The following is a 21,750-nucleotide window of genomic DNA, read 5'->3' as shown; positions in this document are numbered from 1 at the left end:
TGTCACCAAAGTATTCATGTTAGAGAAGCTCCACACATGTAATGAATATTAAACTATTTTTTTGAAATGTAGTTGATTTACAATGTTGTATTAGGTTCAGGTGTACAGCAAAGTGATTCAGTTATACATATATATATGTATATATATTTTTTTTTCAGATCCTTTTTTTTCTTTTTCTAGATTCTTTTCCATTATAGGTTATTACAAGATATTGAATATAGTTCCTTCTACTATACAGTAGGACCTTATTGTTTATCTATTCTATATATAGTATTTTTTTAAAGATTTTTTTTGATGTGGACCATTTTTAAAGTCTTTATTGAATTTGTTACAATATTGTTTCTGTTTTATGGTTTGGTTTTTTGGCCACAAGGCATGTGGGATCTTAGCTCCCCGACTAGGGATTGAACCCACACTCCCTGCACTGGCAGGCAAAGTCTCAACCACTGGACCGCCAGGGAAGTCTCTATATATAGTATTTTGTACCTGCTAATCCCAAACTCCTAATTTATCCCTCCCCACCTTTCCCCTTTGGTAACCATAAGTTTGTTTTCTATGTCTGTGAGTCTATTTCTGTTTTGTAAATAGGTTCATTTGTATCATTTTTTTAGCTTCCACATGTAAGTTATATCATATGACATTTGTCTATGACTTACTATACTTAGTGTAATAATCTCTAGGTCCATCCATGTTGCTGCAAATGGCATTATCTCATTATTTTTTATGGCTATATAATTGAATATTAGACTATTGAATCAACACAGCATGCTCTAGTCTTCCCTACCTGCCCCAAATCCTTGGAAACTACAGAAAACAAGCAAATGAATCTATAATGACAAGAGAGTGTGCTCTAACTGAGTCAGGAATTATGAAGTGTTACACAAAAGAAAAAAAAAGAGGGAGAGAGAGAGAGCAAGAGAGAGAAGAAAAGGATCTGATGGAAGGAGGAAACTATAAACCAAAATATATATTGAATGAGACACTACAAAAGGGTCCTAGGTACTGGACACAGGAATCAGATGGGTCTCTGGGGTCCTGCTGTCAGGATTGCTAAGTAGGTGAGTCTTTGACTACACACACTTCTGTGCAGGCATGTCTGCCCCTAGGAACAAGCAATGAATGCGGACACTTGGAATGGAGAAGCAGGGCAATGCCAGGAAACTGGAAACCTCAAGGACCCCTATGGTACCCCCCACCCAAGGGCACATCTGCTCCCATTGGTGGGCATTTTTACACCCAAACTAAGGAAGAATAGCAGATACAAATCTAAACAAATGATCTAGACTCATCAAATCTGAGGAAAATCCACTCCATTAAAAAAAAATCATCAAACTAGAGAACTAAGAGCTGAGAAAATAAGAGTAGCAGAATAAACAAATGGAGATTTTATAAGAGGTATAATTGATACTCTCAGAGAGATAAGAGCACGTCCTGCATTTGTGAAATTAAAACAGATTTTGTGAGGAAAAAATAGAGATGTGAGAAATGAAAATATATGATTGTTGAAACAAATTTAATGGATTTTTTCCCTCTGAATATGAGCATAAGCATAGCTGAAGAACAAATTAATGAGCTGGAAATTTGAGTCATGAAATATTTCCAAAACTTAGGGTTATTGGATGTAAGAAAAAGAAATGTAAAGTGTGTGTGGGGGTGGCACTTCTAACATTAGAAATAATAGGAATTCCAAAAGGAGGAAGGGTCAGAGGGAATATGTGGAATGAAATATTCAAAAACATAATTGAAGACAAGTTCCCAAGACTTAAACAAGAAGAAGAAAGAAAAAGACATAGTTCCTATGAATGAAAATGTTTAGCAAGGTGGATGGAAAAATATCCAGTCCTAGACCATCAGGGAGAAACTTTAGAATACAGATAAAACAGGAAATGCTAAAAGCTTCTAGATGAGATTCACTGTATAATACTTTCCTTAGTAACACTAAGCATAATTTTATAAAATGAGGCAATTATCTTAATGTTCTGAGAGAAAATTATTTGGAACATAACATTCTCCTCCAGTCAAATATCATTGAAGTATTGGGAAACATCAAAATTTTCAGACACATGGGGTTCAGAAAGTTTACTACTCCTGAATGCTCTCTGAATTACTAGAAGATGTATACCTGGAAATTAATCCAAGAGGAATATGATAGATTCAAGAAAGAGGAGTGAGCAAGGAAAAAAGTAAAGCTTGTAGTTCAGACTGAAAAACGTATTGATTATTGAAAAATTTTAATAAAAAATTGGAATTAAAGCCCAGATGACCTCAATATGAGAGGTACAGAGGGAGACTGACAATGACAAGAAGAGAAGAAGAAGGAATTAAAATACTGCCACGGTTCTTAACTTGCTTGGAGTGAGGATATGTATCTTGGTTAACTCTTAATGTTACTAGAAAATTTAAGGGTAAATATGTGCACTAAGAAAATAGATTAGACCAGCGGGCAGACAGCAGAAGCAAAAAGAACTACATTCCTGCAGCCTGTGGAACAAAAACCACATTCAGAGAAAGATAGACAAGGTGAAAAGGCAGAGGGCTATGTACCAGATGATGGTACAAGATAAAAGCCCAGAAAAACAACTAAATGAAGTGGAGATAGGAAACCTTCCAGAAAAAGAATTCAGAATAATGATAGTGAAGATGATCCAGGACCTCGGAAAAAGAATGGAGGCAAAGATCTAGAAGATGCAAGAAATGTTTAACAAAGACCTAGAGGAATTAAAGAACAAACACCTAGAAGAATTAAAGAAGAAGCAAACACAGATAAACAATACAATAACTGAAATGAAAAATACACTAGGAGGAATCAATAGCAGAATAACTCAGGCAGAAGAACGGATAAGTGATCTGGAAGACAGAATGGTGCAATTCACTGCCATGGAACAGAATAAAGAAAAAAGAATGAAAAGACATGAAGACAGCCTGAGAGACATCTCGGACAACATTAAATGCAACGACATTTGCATTACAGGGGTCCCAGAAGGAGAAGAGAGAGAGAAAGGACTGGAGAAAATATTTGAAGAGATAATAGTCAAAAACTTCCCTAACATGGGAAAGGAAATAGCCACCCAAGTCCAGGAAGTGCAGAGAGTCCCAGGCAAGATAAACCCAAGGGGAAACATGCCCGAGACACATAGTAATCAAACTGACAAAATTAAAAACAAAGAAAAATTACCGAAAGCAGCAAGGGAAAAATGACAAATAACATACAAGGAAACTCCCATAAGGTTAACAGCTGATTTCCCAGGAGAAACTCTACAAGCCAGAAGGGAATGGCACGATATATTTTAAATGATGAAAGGGAAGAACCTACAAACAAGATTATTGTACTGGGCAAGGTTCTCATTCAGATTTGATGGAGAAATCAAAAGCTTTACAGACAAGCAAAAGCTAAGAGAATTCAGCACCACCAAACCAGCTCTACAACAAATGCTAAAGGAACTTCTCTAAGGGGGAAACACAAGAGAAGAAAAGGACCTACAAAAACAAACCCATAACAATTAAGAAAATAGTAATAGGAACATACATATCGATAATTACCTTAAATGTGAATGGATTAAATGCTCCACCCAAAGACACAGGCTTGCTGAATGGATACAAAAACAAGATCATATATATATATATATATGCTGTCTAGAAGAGACCCACTTCACACCTAGGGACGCATACAGACTGAAACTGAGGGGATGGAAAAAGATATTTCATGCAAATGGAAATCAAAAGAAAGCTGGAGTAGCAATACTCATATAAGATAAAATAGACTATAAAATAAAGAATGTTACAAGAGACAAGGAAAGAAACTACATAATGATCAAGGGATCAATCCAAGAAGAAGATATAACAATTATAAATATACATGCACCCAACATAGGAGCACCTCAATACATAAGGCAAATACAAACAGCTACAAAAGGAAATAGACAGTAACACAATAAAGGTGGGGGACTTTAACACCTCACTTACACAAATGGACAAATCATCAGACAGAAAACTAATAAGGAAACACAAGCTTTAAATGACAGAATAGACCAGATAGATTTAACTGATATTTATAGGACATTCCACCTGAAAACAGCAGATTACACTTTCTTCTCAAGTGCATACGAAACATTCTCCGGGATAGATCACATCTTGGGCCACAGATCAAGCCTCAGTAAATTTAAGAAAATTGAAATCATATCAAGCATCTTTTCTGACCACAACGCTATGAGATTGGAAATCAATTACAGGGAAAAAACGTAAAAAACACAAACACATGGAGGCTAAACAATACGTTACTAAATAACCAAGAGATCACTGAAAAATCATAGAGGAAATCAAAAAATACCTAGGACAAATTACAACGAAAACACGACAATCCAAAACCTATGGGATGCAGCAAAAGCAGTTCTAAGAGGGAAGTTTATAGCAATACAAGCCTAACTTAAGAAACAAGAAAAATCTCAAATAAACAATCTAATGTTACACCTAAAGGAACTAGAGAAAGAGGAACAAACAAAACCCAAAGTTAGCAGAAGAAAAGAAATCATAAAGATCAGAGCAGAAATAAATGAAATAGAAACAAAGAAAACAATAACAGAGATCAATAAAACTAAAAAATGGTTCTTTGAGAAGATAAACAAAATTGATAAAACATTAGCAGACTCATCAAGAAAAAGTGAGAGGGCACTCAAATCAATAAAATTAGAAATGAAAAAAGAGAAGTTACAACAGACACCGCAGAAATACAAAGCATTCTAAGAGACTACTGCAAGGAACTCTATGCCAATAAAATGGACAACCTGGAAGAAGTGGACAAATCTTTAGTAAGGTATATCCTTCCAAGACTGAAACAGGAAGAAATAGAAAATATGAACAGACCAATCACAAGTAATGAAATTGAAACTGTGATTAAAAATCTTCCAACAAACAAAAGTCCGGGACCAGATGGCTTCACAGGTGAATTCTATCAAACATTTAGAGAAGAGCTAACACCCACCCTTCTCAAACTCTTCCAAAAACATTGCAGAGGAAGGAGCACTCCCAAACTCATTCTATGAGGCCACCATCACCCTGATACCAAAAGCATACAAATATGCTACAAAAAAAGAAAATTACAGACCCCTATCACTGATGAATATAGATGCAGAAATCCTCAACAGAATACTAGCAAACAGAATCCAACAACACATTAAAAGGATCATACACTATGATCAAGTGGGATTTATCCCAGGGATGCAAGGATTCTTCAATATATGCAAATCAATCAATGTGATACTCCATATTAACAAATTGAAGAATAAAAACCATATGATCATCTCAATAGATGCAGAAAAAGATTTTGACAAAATTCAACACCGATTTATGATACAAACTCTCCAGAAAGTGAGCATAGAGGGAAACTATCTCAACATAATAAAGGCCAAATATGACAAAACCACAGCAAACATCATTCTCAATGGTGAAAAACTGAAAGCATTTCCTCTAGGGTCAGGAACAAGACAAGGATGTCCACTCTCGCCACTATTATTCAACATAGTTTTGGAAGTCCTAACCGTGACAATCAGGGAAGAAAAAGAAATACAAATTGGAAAAGAAGAAGTATAACTGTCACTTTTTGCAGAGGACATGATACTATACATAGAGAATCCTAAAGATGCCACCAGAAAACTACTAGAGCTAATCAATGAAGTTGGTAAAGTTGCAAGATACAAAATTAATGCACAGAAATCTCTTGCATTCCTATATACGAAAAATGAAAAATCTGAAAGAGAAATGAAGGAATCACTCCCATTTACCATTGCAACAAAAAGAATAAAATACCTAGGAATAAACCTACCAAGGGAGACAAAAGACCTGTATGCAGAAAACTATAAGACACTGATGAAAGAAATTAAAGACGATACAAACAGATGGAGAGATATACCATGTTCTTGGATTGGAAGAATCAACATTGTGAAAATGACTATACTACCCAGAGCAATCTACAGATTCAATGCAGTCCCTATCAAATTACCAATGGCATTTTTCACAGAACTAGATCAAAAAATCTTAAAATTTGTATGGAGACACAAAAGATCCCAAACAGCCAAAGCAGTCTGGAGGGAAAAAAATGGAGGTGGAGGAATCAGACTCCCTGACTTCAGACTATACTACAAAGCTACAGTAATCAAGACAATATGATACTGGCACAAAAACAGAAATATAGATCAATGGAACAGGATAGAAAGCCCAGAGATAAACCCACGCACCTATGGTCAACTAATCTGTGACAAAAGAGGCAAGGATATACAACGGAGAGAAGACAGTCTCTTCAATAAGTGGTGCTGGGAAAACTGGACAGTTACATGTAAAAGGAAGAAATTAGAACACTCCCTAACACCATACACAAAAATAAACTCAAAATGGATTAGAGACCTAAATGTAGTAGCAGACACTATAAAACTCTTAGAGGAAAACATAGAAAGAACACTCTTTGACATAAATCACAGCAGATCTGTTTTGATCCACCTCCTAGAGTAATGGAAATAAAAACAAAAATAAACAAATGGGACCTAATGAAACTTAAAAGCTTTTGCAAAGCAAAGGAAACTATAAACAAGATGAAAAGATAACCCTCAGAATGGGAGAAAATATTTGCAAACGAATCAACGGACAAAGGGTTAATCTCCAAATTATATAAACAGCTCATGCAGCTCAATATTAGAAAAACAAACAACCCAATCAAAAAATGGGGAGAAGACCTAAATAGACATTTCTCCAAAGAAGACATACAGATGACCAAGAAGCACATGAAAAGCTGCTCAACATCACTAATTATTAGAGAAATGCAAATCAAAACTACAATGAGGTATCACCTCACACCAGTTAGAATGGGCATCGTCAGAAAATCTACAAACAACAAATGCTGGAGAGGGTGTGGAAGAAAGGGAACCCTCTTACACTATTGGTAGGAATGTAAATTGATACAGCCACTATGGAGAACAGTATGGAGGTTCCTTAAAAAACTAAAAATAGAATTACCATGTGACTCAGCAATCCCACTACTGGGCATATACCCAGAGAAAACCATAATTCAAAAAGACACATGCACCCCAAAGTTCATTGCAGCACTGTTTACAATAGCCAGGTTACGGAAGCAACCTAAATGCCCATCAACAGACGAATGGATAAAGAAGATGTGGTACATATGTACAATGGACTATTACTCAGCCATAAAAAGGAACGAAATTGGGTCATTTGTAGGGACGTGGATGGATCTAGAGACTGTCATACAGAGTGAAGTAAGTTAGGAAGAGAAAAACAAATATCGTATTTTAATGCATATATGTGGAACCTAGAAAAATGGTACAGATGAACTGGTTTTCAGGGCAGAAATAGAGACACAGATGTAGAGAACAAATGTATGGACACCAAGGGGGGAAAGTGTTGGTGTCGTGAGTTGGGAGATTGGGATTAACATATATACACTAACATGTATAAAATGGATAACTAATAAGAACCTGCTGTATAAAAAAAAATAAGTTAAATAAAATACAAAAAATTTTTTAAAAAGAAATTAACCATTTATAGGCTACATAACTTCTAAAGCATTAGGTTAACTTAAAACAAAGAGGATTTAGTCCAACAAATGCCAGAAAAGTGACAAAAAGTAAACAGTAAAAAACAGGGTAAATAGAAAACAGAAAACAGTTTGGCAGGAACATATCAGTACAGTCTGAACATACCAGTACACAATAAATTTGAGTGAGATATATTCATTTTTTAAGTGAGATTTTTCACAGGATTTTTAAAAATCAGCTATATGTTTGCTATTTATGAGAGACTCAAACTAGAACAACACAAGAAGTTGAAAGTCAAAGAAGAGAAACTAATATACCAGATAAATGCAGCAAAAGAAGCAAGGAGGCATATTAATATCAGATATTCAAATCAGGTAAAGTAGAATTCAGATTTAAACATTAAAAGGGCTAAAAAGTAGTATTGTTGTGTGTGGCTTTTTTTTTTTACATCTTTATTAGATTATAATTGCTTTACAATGTTGTGTTAGTTTCTGCTGTACAACACAGTGAATCAGCTATATGTATACCTGTATCCCCTCCCTCTTGGGCCTCCCTTCCACCCTCCCCATCTCACCCCTCTAGGTTGTCACAAAGCACCTAGCTGATCTTGCTGTGCTGTACAGCAGCTTCCCACTAACTATTTTACACATAGTAGTGTATATATGTCAGTGCTACTCTCTCAATTCGTCCCACCCTCCCCTTCCTTACCCCACTGTGTCCACAAGTCTGTTCTCTACATCTCTGTCACTATTCCTGCCTTGCCACTAGGTTCATCAGTACCATTTTTCTAGATTCCATATACATGCATTAATATACGGTGTTTGTTTTTTTCTTTCTGACTTACTTCACTCTGTATGACAGACTCTATGTCCATCCACCTCACCCCAAATGACTCAATTTCCTATGCAACAGTACATGAAGAACACTTTGCACAATGCATGACATATAATAAGCAATCAAAAGACTTAAAAATTGGTTGTTATTCCAACTATGCTTACTATCGGTAATGGGATATGACCAAAGTGGTACTCAAAGAAAAATTATATTCATAGCAACTAATAAGATATGAAAGAAACACAAAGTTGAATAGTCCAATGAAACCTACATTGGATTCTCTAAATAAACCAATGAAATGTCATTTTAAAAAAGACATTATTCGTTAAAATGATAATTGGATATATTTTAAAACCATGGAAGTGCTAAAGTGGATCAGAGTAAACTTGTTCAAGCTGTTAAAAGACTTCTTGTTCTGATTTGCTTTTGATGTGGGTTCTAAAATTGCTTTCTATTTACACAGATTGTTTCTGTTTTGAAACATAGACAGTAAATTTTCAAATAAAAAAAATAAGTTCATATGATTAGGTATGCTAAAATTGTTCTGGAATTCCTTCATAGAAAATTTAAACCCTTCTTTAATTTGCAGCATGTGTACATCTTTGCTTTTGGCACTGCCATTCTTGAGTTGGTTAATAACCCCTTCCCCTCTCCAAACCAGCTGTCCATGTGTGCATCCAGAATACAGCAACTCACTCCCTCTTCAAGAGAGGATGCTCTTTACTGAAGTCAGAAAGAAGAGAATGAAATCTGAATCCTCCCCAAGTGATTTAATTCCTCACAGCTTGGCATAACACTAGCCCGTGATAGGATTTTTCTGTAGAAGGCTTTAGAGGAGGCTGCTGGCACTGAAATGTTCAGATGCCCACTTCTTCAGCATGTTTCATTTTCTATAGTCTTTCCTCAGTAGTTCACCTGCTCCACACTGACCACAAGGCAGTCCTGAATACGTAGGAGTTTATACGAAAGAAAAGCAGAACTCTGACACCTCACAAAACATAGCTCAGGGTTATCTAGAGCATATTCAGGACCATTAGAAAATTGAGAATTTAATTCCTCAGCCCCATAAAGTATGCTAAGTAGTATAATTATTTAGCTTTGTATTTTGAAACATGACAAGGAAATAATGACTAGTTTGGCATATATGTAATAAAATATTATGTGACACATTTATAAAGAATTAATAGGGCTTCCCTGGTGGCGCAGTGGTTGAGAGTCCGCCTGCCGATGCAGGGGACGCGGGTTCGTGCCCCGGTCCGGGAAGATCCCACGTGCCGCGGAGCGGCTGGGCCCGTGAGCCATGGCCGCTGAGCCTGCGCGTCCGGAGCCTGTGCTCCGCAACGGGAGAGGCCACAACAGTGAGAGGCCCCCATACCGCAAAAAAAAAAAAAGAGTTAATAGTAACCTGGAAAATGTGTATATTACTAATGTAAATGAAAAAGGGCAAAATACAAAACTATCTGTATAATGTTATCATGACCGCTTGGAAATATACATATAAAATATTAGAAATAAATATAGTAAAATATATTGTTCTTGTCTCTGGGGTAGTATGGTTATGGGTGATTTTTTTTCTTCTTCTCTTTCTATTTTCCAATTTTCCAATAATGAGAATATTGCTATCATACTAGAAAACAAATAGATGGAATACCCAGAATTCTCCCCCATACCAGCAAGACATAGAAAAGATGCCAGAGGGCAAGCAGGACTTATCAACTGGTCAGAGAGATTAGTCTCTGGACTGCTGACCTGACTATTTCCAGTTCTCTCCAACCTCCAGTACTAACAATCCTGCTCTGCTACCATCACACCCTATTAACTGCTTTATAAATTTGTTCTAAAGAAGCTCTTTCAAGAAATATAATTTAAAACAGCTCATCTAAGATTATAGAAAAAAAAATTGAGCACAGATAATGTTTTCCTCAGGTCAGCCATGACTTAGTCTCTGACAGGTGATTTACTATAAAGAGACCAAAATACAAGTATTAGTTATGTTTTTTAATGGCATTGCTTAGAAAAGAGGGTCAGTCCTGAAACTGACTCAAAATGTCTTTCTTAAATTTCAATGCTATCCAATGGAATAAAACCAAGAAAAAAGCAATATAAACTCAATAAAACAAATTTATATTGGCTTCCTTGTTCTGGGAAGATAGTTCCAAAGAATGTTACATACACCTTGAAAACCAAAACTGCATATACACCAACAAGAACAATCTCCATTATAGCCCCTTCACTGTCAGTTGATGCTTATATTAAAAATTGTCTGGGCTTCCCTGGTGGCGCAGTGGTTGAGAGTCCGCCTGCCGATGCAGGGGACTCGGGTTCGTGCCCCGGTCCGGGAAGATCCCACATGCCGCGGAGCAGCTGGGCCCGTGAGCCATGGGCGCTGAGCCTGCGCGTCCGGAGCCTGTGCTCCGCAACGGGAGACGCCGCAACAGTGAGAGGCCCGCGTACCGCAAAAAAAAAAAAAAAAAAAAAAAAGGCTTTAAAATTACATAGAACTCTTCAGAACAGTTTGAGCATCTTCTTGCTATTTTCTACAGATTCTTCCCTCTATCCTACCCAGAAGAATTATGTTACCTCTGGCATTTTATTTAAGCTTATAATTCAGGGTAAGTGAATTTAAGATAGACTGACAGACTGAGTTAACACTGTATTAAGTGGATCTTTTTTTTTTACAGGCATGTTCATTATTATTAAAGTAAAACCCACTTGACCATTTAGATGACATAAGTAATAAATTTAAGCACCCTGATAGATTTGTAGCCAAAATCTTAAACTGTACAAAAAACCCACGGATACAAAGTACAGTTTTTCTTTCAGCTAAGTATCCCCTTGCTTAAATTGTTTAAGCAATTACCCTTTGCATATTGTACTACAACTTTGTCTAAGATTGCTGCTCTGCTAATTCTAGTGTGAAAAAAATAAAAATACTCATTATAATAGAAGTTCATTTGAATTGCCGCTTTCACTTTTTTTAAAACAAAAATAGTACTACATTTTACAGGGGGAGAAAAGGAAACTAACATTTAATGAAACTGTAATATGCCAGGCAATAAATACATCATTTTCTCTAAACATCCTCAGTCTAGGTCATATTTCTGTCTTATTGGTGAGAAAGCTGAGTGCTTTCTACCATTCTGAAGCCAATATTCTTTATTAATGTTATTCCAGCAAGAGTGTAAATAAATACAATGCATGTAATAAAAACCTAAAGCAAAATTGAATTTGAGTGAAATATAGGGGAACTGATTGAAGAATTTTTGAAATGCAGTGCATGCAGGAAAGCCTTCAAATAGAGCTTATCCTTTACCTTCACCTAAGCTGTCATGCTGGAGGAAAAACCTATAAATGCAATGAAGGTGGAGAAGCCTTTAGTAAAAATGACCTCACAGGACTCATGCTAGAGATAAAACTCATGAATATAAAGGAATGTGGAAGGTCTTTTCCTATGGTACATCCCATATTAAATATCAGAGAATTCATCCCAAATAGAGACCTTATGATGTAATGAACTTATTCAACCTCAGAGAATATCTAGTAGAAAAAAAACCTTATGAATTTGGCAAATGTAGAATTTTTTTTTTTTTTAATTTTTGGCTGTGTTGGGTCTTCATTGCTGCCCGAGGGCTTTTCTCTAGTTGAGGCAAGCGGGGGGCTGCTCTTCATTGCAGTGCATGGGCTTCTCATTGCGGTGGCTTCTCGTTGCAGAGCACAGGCCCTAGGCGCATGGGCTTCAGTAGTTGTGGCGCACGGGCTTAGTTGCTCCACGGCATGTGGGATCTTCCCGGACCAGGGCTCGAACCCGTGTCCCCTGCATTGGCAGGCAGATTCTTAACCACTGCGCCACCAGGGAAGCCCAATGTAGGACCTTATAGCCAGGCTCTATTCTATATCTTAGTTCAAACCTAAAGTCACCAACTTTAGGTGGTTTAATGTATTCTGGGAAATATAATAAAAAAAAATTTTTCATAGATAATGTGAAATGTTCCACTACCCTCTAGAGCCTTTTATGCCAATATTTGTAGGGAAAAAAGTGATTTAAAATGTAAAATTTCTATTGCCTATGTTCATATTTAGTAATTTCATCAACCTATGATGAGATAATTTAAGTTTTCATTCTGAATTATAAATTAAATACCTTTCTTTTTTCTGAAAATGATTTCCCTTTTGCAAAAAAATAAAATGTGTAAAGTAAAAATTAAAAGTCCTCCAATGCTAATCCCACTCCACACTGTTGAAATGTAGGCATATATTCTGGCATATATCATTCAGAAATTTTGCTGGCTATACAAAAAAAACCACTAGAGTCACATTTTCCTTACTATACTCAACTTGATTTTTTATTTTATTTTATTTGTTTATAAATTTATTTTTGACTGTGTTGTATCATCGTTGCTGCACGCGGGCTTTCTCTAGTTGTGGCCAGCGGGGGCTACTCTTTGTTGCGATGCGCGGGCTTCTCATTGCGTTGGCTTCTCTTGCTGTGGAGCACGGGCTCTAGGCACGCGGGCTTCAGTAGTTGTGGCTCGCGGGCTCTAGAGCTCATGCTCAGTAGTTGTGGCGCACGGGCTTAGTTGCTCCGCGGCATGTGGGATCTTCCCGGACCAGGGCTCGAACCTTTGTCCCCCGCATTGGCAGGCGGATTCTTAACCACTGCTCCACCAGGGAAGTCCCACAGCTTGTTTTTTTAAAACTTAACAATATATTATGAATGTCTCTTCTAGTCGGTAAATATATATCATTATTTCAGAAAGGCACTATACCAGTTTATCTAACTAAACCTCTATTGATAGACAAAGAATATTATAATAAAATTTTTGTATACTTGTTAAAGTATTTCTGAAAGAGAAATTCCTAAAAGAAAATTAGAGAATCACACATGTATGTGTACATATACATCTATGTATATGTATGTATGTCTATATATGTATATGTATGTATGTATGTAATTTCATTTTGATAGTTACTGCCAGATTGCCCTTCAAAGAATATGCATCATTCTTTTTTTAAGCTTGTGAAGAAAATATTCTTAATTTCAGCTTTATTGAGATACAGTTGACATATAAAGTTGTACGATATTTAAAGTGTACATTGTGGTGATTTGATATACATACACATTGTAACAGGAGGCCCTCCATCTAGTTAACTAACATATCCATCACCTCACATATTTATCTGTTTTTGTGTGTTTGTTTGGGGTTTTTTTTTTTTGGGTGAGAACATTTAAGTTTTACTCTCTCATATCATTCTTTTTTAAAAATTTTTATTGGAGTATAGTTGATTTACAATGTTGTGTTAGTTTCAGGTGTACAGCAAAGTAAATCGGTTATACATATACTCTCATATCATTCTTAAAACTATGAAAGTATAAGCTAATTAAAACATAATTAATTTTATTCTCAAAGATTCCAAAGCAGCTGATAGGGAGGATCATCAGCTTTCCAGCTAAGAAACTTCTTTAAATTATTTTTGCTTACAAAAAGAACTCTCTTTTTGACACAGAAAGTAGAAGGACATACTTTAAAATATAAATTAAATATTATTGTGACCTTGCTACCTCTAAGGAATGAAGTTGCCTTAAGGCATTTTATTGATTATTAAACTTTTTCTGTGTGTTCCAACTTCGCCCCACTCTATTATAAATAATAGATACCAATGTATTTATAATAAATAATGTAAGGGATCTTTTTTTAGAATTAGCCATCAAAGATAAATATAAATTGCTATGTTGCAGAGAGTTCTCCCCTCTAGCAGACATTCTTTCAAATGCAGTTCACAAAGAACCACATTTCCTTGGAGAAAACATAATTTAAACCATAGAAAAGTAACACTCCTTTTCAGGGAAATTGTGGTGCCATCCAAGATATTGCCAAAACTATAGAGCCCTTTAAATACCACTGCTGGCCTCAAAGATTTGGTCGTGCTATAATTTTACTTCATGTAATTATTATATTAAGAGAGAGTTAGAGACCATGACATTTTTGTAATTGGAGAAGACCACAACTTTGCCACCTTACAGAGAGGGATTCTGAAGTCCAGGCAGATGAAAGGGCATCTCTGAGGTCCCTCAGTAGTTGATGCAGCTCTGGGATCCCCTCAAGGATACTTTGCCTCCAACTAAGCTTGAGCCAGTGTTTATACAAATTCACGAAGAATGAGCTTGTGCTACAAGAAGCTCCTACTGAATTTTTAATAAATGCAAGATAATTTATTTAAAGAAATGAGACTTCTACAAAATGATTTTCAGATTTCTCTCTGCTTTTTTCTCTTCAGAGCCAACTAAACTTTCCATTTCCTTTGACTTTAAATATTTGGGTTTCTAAAGAAAATAACCTCACTTTTGTTATCTTCCAACAGTTACAGTGGGATAAATAAAGACTGGAGTAAAATTGAATATGTTGGACTTTAAAATAAAGATTAAAAAGAAATGTATAGCCTGGATCATATCTCATATAGCCCTCTCTGTGTGGTAGAAGTCAATGAAAATAATTCCTTTAGATTAATGTAAAAGAGTTAATCATTTACAACTAATAAGAGAAAAAGACTACTAATCTCATTTCTCACTTAAATAAAACGTTCTTTCAGTCCATGACAATCTGATCTTTTCCAATTTAATTTTTCATTTAAAAAATACCCTAAAGCAGATGGAAAAGGAGTCATCATATGCATCATTTATAACCTTAACTTGCTTTATGGAGCAGTAGGCTGAGTGGCTTTATTGGGATAAATGGAGCAGGTGAAAGACCAATGAACCAGTGTGAAATTTTCTTGTATGAGTCGAGAGAGTTTCCTGGTATTTACAGTGGTCCAACACTATTAAGAGCTGCTTCTCCTTGAATAGCTGATTCACTTCATTGTACAGCAGAAACTAACACAACATTGTAAAACAATTTTACTCCAATTAAAGAAAAAAGAAAAGAAATTATAAATCTCAAAGACTGTAACACAAGGAGAGAATCTGCAATAAAAAGTTTCTTTTTTGTTTTTTTTTTAATATCTTTATTGGAGTAGAATTGCTTTACAATGGTGTGTTAGTTTCTGCTTTATAACAAAGTGAATCAGTTATACATATACATATGTTCCCATATCTCTTCCTCTTGCGTCTCCCTCCCTCCCACCCTCCCTATCCCACCCTCCCTATCCCACCCCTCTAGGTGGTCACAAAGCACCGAGCTGATCTACCTGTGCTATGTGGCTGCTTCCCACTAGCTATCTGTTTTACATTTGGTAGTGTATATATGTCCATGTCACTCTCACTTTGTCACAGCTTACCCTTCCCCCTCCCCATATCCTCAAGTCCATCCTCTAGTAGGTCTGTGTCTTTATTCCCGTCTTACCCCTGGGTTCTTCATGACATTTTTTTTTCTTAGATTCCATATATATGTGTTAGCAAAGAGTATTTGTCTTTCTCTTTCAGACTTACTTCACTCTGTATGACAGACTCTAGGTCCATCCACCTCACTACAAATAACTCAATTTCGTTTCTTTTTCTTTTTATGGCTGAGTAATATTCCATTGTATATATGTGCCACAATGTGAATTGGTACAGCCACTATGGAGAACAGTATGGAGGTTCCTTAAAAAACTACAAATAGAACTACCATATGACCCAGCAATCCCACTACTGGGCATATACCCTGAGAAAACCATAATTCAAAAAGAGTCATGTACCAAAATGTTCATTGCAGCTCTATTTACAATAGCCAGGAGATGGAAGCAACCTGTGTCCATCATCGGATAAATACATGAAGAAGATGTGGCAATAAAAAGTTTTTTAAAAGAAGAAAAAGAAAAAGAGCCGCTTCTCCTTGAATGATTGATAATAATCTTTTAAAAGACAAAAAATTAAGCATTTCCTAAACATTTTGGTCTCAAACAGTTCAACGTAATTGTTCTGGCACAGTGTCCTCTTTAGAACTGTAACTACTAAAATAACAGTGAACTAAGAAACAGAAGATCTCAATTTAAAACCCAACAGGCAGTTGGCCTTAGGCAAGCCACTTACCTCTGTGTATCCCAGTTTCCTCTGTCTGTAAGCAAGTTTGTTGTGTGAAAAGCGGTGGCCAAATTAGACATGAGCAGAGATAAATACTAAGGAGATATAAGAGTTTTTATATATTAGATATTTTTATTTTCCTACATATTCAAATATCTATTTGACAGTTTAAATCCCGTCCCCTTTTTGAAAACTTGCTAGATTCTTGCCAGCTTGTATGCCTTTTCATCCTATAACCATTTTTTAATGTGCAAAACAGCATACAAGTATTTATGTATTATGGCACTATCTTTTATGATTTCCTTTTTCCTTAGTTCAAATTTGATTCCCCACCTCAACTGTAAGTGCTTTGAGATTAAAGGCTATCATGTAGTAGACACACTATACATAGTATTGATTAAACTTATTCTCTACAGAAAAACTGTAATTGTGAATGGAATGCGTTTTAAACTTTGTTCATTACCCAAGATCTGTAGTACTCCATCTTATTTTTTTTAATTTTTATATTTTTTCTGCATTGCGTCTTCATTGTTGCTCAGGCTTTCTCTAGTTGCGGGAAGCGGGGGTAATTCTTCGTTGCAGTGCATGGGCCTCTCATTGCGGTGGCTTCTCTTGTTGTGGAGCACGGGCTCTAGGCCTACGGGCTTCAGTAGTTGTGGCACACGGGCTCAGTAGTTTGGCTCGTGGGCTCTAGAGCGCAGGCTCAGTAGTTGCAGTGCACAGGCTTAGTTGCTCCGCGGCATGTGGGATCTTCCTGGACCAGGGATCAAACCCATGTCCCCTGCATTGACAGGTGGATTCTGAACCACAACACCACCAGGGAAGTCCCTGTAGTACCACATCTTTATTTCAGAATTATTCATTACTAAGTATATGTTCCTCATTAAAAATAAAATGTTATACTCTATAAAGTTTTGACTTACTATTTTAACTCTTAGTGATTGTCATTTTTTAAAGGTGGGACATCTTGGGAGCTGTCATTGGTACAGAATGTGGAACAATAGAATCAGGTTTATCAATGGTCTTCCTCAAAGATGGAGAGAGGAAAATATGCACTCCTTACCTGGACACAACTGGTTACGGGAACCTGAGGTTCTACTTTGTTATGGGTAGGTACATTTTGAACAAATTTTATTGACCTAGGGCAAATTCTAGATGAGCACCTATTCCTGAGGAAGTAAGATTGTTTGTTGTCTACAATATAAAATTAAAATTCATGAACTATGAGTTCTACTGGTTAAGCAAAAGTCTGTGGTGCTCACACCTGCCTCACACCAGCCTTGCTGGAACCATCCTGTGCAAGAGCTAGTCTTGTTCTTGCATGACTAGCCCTAAAGACAAAATGCCTTTAGACCTTCCTTCCATCTTTCCTGCAATGGTCATAGCTGAAAAGACAACGAGAGAGAAGCTAAGAACAAAGTAACTCCTTTGTCCAAAGCCTCTAGCCTCCCCAAAATACAATCATCAAGGTGAATCATTTGTTTTCATGGATATCTCATCATTGCATAACTCTTTTGTTGTGGGAAGTTAAGAAAGAAACAGATTTATTATACTTTCTAATGCTTTAATACTATTCTCTACTTTCTAATATGTTGGCAAACACATAAAGGAAAAAAGTGCTTATGTTATTTTTCTTCAGATGACTGCAGAGCAAATAAATATTTAAAAGTTTAGAAAAATACCCAAGGAGGAATTAGGGGGTTGAAATGGGCGTCCTCTGAAATTTATCATTTTTGTCAGCAAGAGCTACAGTTACATACTCTCACTGGATGTCATTCCAGAAATGTGAGTAGGTGTCACATGCCTTTTTTTGTTAAATGACTGGAAAAGCACAGGCAACACCTGGAAGTGAAACAGGAAATAAACATTGTCCACCTTTGACCTCACTAGCGAAGATGTCAATTCATCAGGACAAACAGACCTTCCAAGTCTAGGCTTCTGCAGTGGCTATTATTCCTCTCACATTCCTCACCCCCTACAGCTCAGAGTGGCAAAGCAAACTTCAGATTGTATCATGCTCTCAAATACATTTCCTGTATGATGCTACCTCACTTTCAATAATGCTCTGTTTGGTAACAGGGAAGTTGTGGATATAAAGTATAATAATGTAATCTTCCTGCCATAAGGATATCCTCACCTTAACTCTGAAATGAGTTGTATATTTAAAGACCCAGACCTCAATTCCTTTAAATAATTAAAATTCAGACTGGCTCTCATCTTATTAAGAGTGATTCCTGGGAAACTTTAAGAACTGCCCTCACCCCCTGGCAAATTGTAATAAACATTTAATATGCCCGTCTAATTTAAGTATTTTCCCTTTTTTATACAAAATATATTTGAATTCTTCATTTTTTAGTAGTAAATTATGGTAAATCAAACCATTTGATGCCTTTATATGAGACTGTCATCTCTATATAAGAGATTAAGTCATCTTTGATTCTTTCTAGAACAAAGCAGATTATTAATGAATCAATTAAAAATATATTGACTCTGAGGAAAACATTCTCTTGAATAGACCCAAAGTACCTTATCCCAAATAAAAGCATCTCCATTCGATTAAAAATATTAATGAGTTTCTATTGAATGTAGAGCGCTGAGCTAGCATATATAGAGACTACAGCCGGGGAAAATAATGATACCTAAATCACAGAGTTGCTGATCATTGAGTTAATACATGCAAAGCCTTCAAAGTGGTGTCTAATAAATACTTAAGACTCAATATATCTTTGGTTTTTTATGTATAAAAATTACTTAAGAGCCCTTGCCCACAGGTAACACTTAACTATAAAAGAGATTGCAGTTGGGCTGTAATGGAATGAAAATGTTATGGAAGTGCAGAGGAAGCTCTGGGTATTGTAGTGGAGGGATTAGGGTAGAGTTTCACAAAGGAAATGGTATTTGAACTGGCCTTGAAGGTTCAAGCTAAGCCAGCATTTTGAGAAAAAGCACAAGTATAAAGGTATATGACATGTTTGGGGCTGGGTGATTTTCCCAGTATAGCTGAAAGGAAAGACATAAGCTGGAACTAGAAAAGTGAACTGAAGCCAGAGTAGTGAGTGACTTTCTTTAACATCATAATGAGGAATTTGGATTCTCTTACTCTAGGCAACATGGAGCCATCAGATGATTTCTGTCAGTTCTATAATATATTCTCATCTTTGTTTTAGAAAGATAATTCTGGCATAGTGTGAAGGAAAGACTGAAATCATCAGAAATTAGAGGATAGGAGACCAGGTAGGATAGGTTGACAGATTTAGTGAGTGGTAGGGGAGACTTATTTAAATTTAAATTTCAGATAAACAGCGAATAATTTTTTGTATAAGTATTGGTCATGCAGTGTATTTTAGCTGGCAACCCTAAGTTAGGGAAGCTATTGCACTGGTCCAAACAACAAAGGAATTACGGCAATGATGGTGGCAATAATGTGCAAGAGGGGACAGAGGTAGAATAACTGGAGAAGGAACCAACTGAAGTTCACACCCAATTGACTAGGGACTATGAGAACAGTCTTGAGAGGACACATTTCTCTCCTGGTTGTTTGGAAGAATGGTGCCATTTCCCAAAGTAGGAAATGTCAAAAATAAGTATGATCACAATAAAGAGCAAGTGTGCAGTAAAGGATTTTGATATTAGATTTGTTGAGGTTGAGAGTTCTGAAAGGCCATATGAAGGCAGAAATTCTACTCAGGGGCTGAATCGGATTTGAAAGTTGTCAGCATACAGGTGATAACCAGAGCCACTAAAGTTGCTGTGTCCTCCCAAGCAGGAGACAGAGTAAGCAAAGGACATGAAAACTCCTTAAGGAGAACCCTCACCTAAGTATAGGTAGAAGGAAAAGGAGTAGACAAAGGATGCTGAGAAAGGGCATAAGGAAATGCAGGAGGAGGGCCTGGTTCTATGCTAAAGAGGGAAAGGAAGAGAGTGGTTCAGGGGTGGGATGACAGGGAGGTGATCAGCAGTGTAGGAAGGCCACAGAGACAGAGGTCAACCAGGACAGGGCTGAGAGCCCACCCGTGACTCCCCATGGTGTGGTGCCTGGGAAGCCAAAGAGCATAGAGTTAAAAGAAACGGAGACGTGGCACTGACTGAGAACTGTTCTTTCAGGAAGTTCACCAGTAAACACAAGGAAAGAAATGGGATCTGACCTTGAGGAGAAAGTAGAATCCAGCAAAGGTGTTTTTAGGCTAGGCTAGGCTAGTCTAGGACAGGATGACAGTAGGATAAGGTAGGATAAGACTGGATTCTACAGAAAAGACTTCAAAACTTTGGTAGCTGATAGAAGAGAAAACAATATGAGAAGAGATTTAAGATATGATAGACAGTTTGTAAGTAACCCCTCACTAAGTATGGTGCCTTAGGAAAATCAGTGACTGACTGTTAATCTAGACAAGATCACACTCCTTTCTTCTTAGGCACTGCCTACCTGTCCTTCATGGTTTCATCCTTTGGTTCATATCAGTCTTCTGTGACTACCATTTCTGGAAAATTTGCTTAACTTTCAAAGTTTGGTTCAAGTTCTATTTCCTTCATTCACACATTTTCATTTATACAACACAAATTATTTGAGGCCTAGCATCCAGCACTGTTCTTAGAGCCAGCATGCAGTGAACGTAACAAAAATAACGTAATATACATCATTCATTTGGGTTTTTTATTTTGTTTTCTTTATTATTCCTTCAACAGGTATTTACTTAGCATCTCCTATATACCCAGCTCTTTTAGCCTACACTTGTATCTCTTTTCTCTGAATTTTGACTGCAATTATGGCAGCACAACACAGTTTACTGCTAATCATCATTCTTTCATGTATATTAGACATGTGTATTAGTTACTTGCTAAATTACAAACTTTTTGAGATCAGAGCTTATCTCCCCTTTAGGCCCAATGTCCCACACATAGTCAATTTAAAAAAATCACTTTCTTAATATAAATAAGTGTCTTAAATCTGCTTAAAACAGGATTTAAAATACTTTAAAACTAACTGTCCATCTAGTTTCTATTGAAATTTTCTGTACCTTAATTGCTGTACAAAACGCCCTTTGAGTCATACCTTTCCACAACACATCAAAGTGAACGAAGCTGAAGAAGAATCCGTGTCTTTCTGTAGGAGCTGCTGTCACTGAAACTTCACAGAACTGATAAATTGCCCCAAGAGGGATCTTTCAGAAAAAGTCTGTCATCATTTTAAGGTCTTGGCTCCTTTTGGACTTTCTTCTTCTGTCATTCTGGGCTGGATGAGCCTCCCACGTGGGTTTCTGTTCTCTCTGAAACTCAGGTGCAGTTCACGAACTGTTCTTGAGAGAGCCGAGAGGATTTACAGGGAACAAATTTTAATGAAATTAGAATTGATGGTTCAGTTCCTATGTCTCTGGATGT

General features: G+C 36.6%; 1 protein-coding gene across 4 annotated transcripts in view; it reads left to right on the top strand.

Annotated features, from left to right (window-relative positions):
* Positions 1-21,750, top strand: part of RELN (reelin) — a 539,216-nt gene that overhangs the window by 339,839 nt on the left and 177,627 nt on the right. For all 4 annotated transcript variants that reach the window (XM_067042797.1, XM_059074483.2, XM_067042796.1 and 1 more), the window contains one exon: positions 17,332-17,483. In XM_067042797.1, coding sequence (XP_066898898.1) covers positions 17,332-17,483 — 152 coding nt within the window. The remainder of the gene's footprint in view (positions 1-17,331; positions 17,484-21,750) is intronic.

This window comes from Kogia breviceps, chromosome 9 (genome assembly GCF_026419965.1).
Source record: "Kogia breviceps isolate mKogBre1 chromosome 9, mKogBre1 haplotype 1, whole genome shotgun sequence".
NCBI classification, from domain to species: domain Eukaryota; kingdom Metazoa; phylum Chordata; class Mammalia; order Artiodactyla; family Physeteridae; genus Kogia; species Kogia breviceps.
This window is presented reverse-complemented; position numbering and strand designations above follow the sequence as displayed.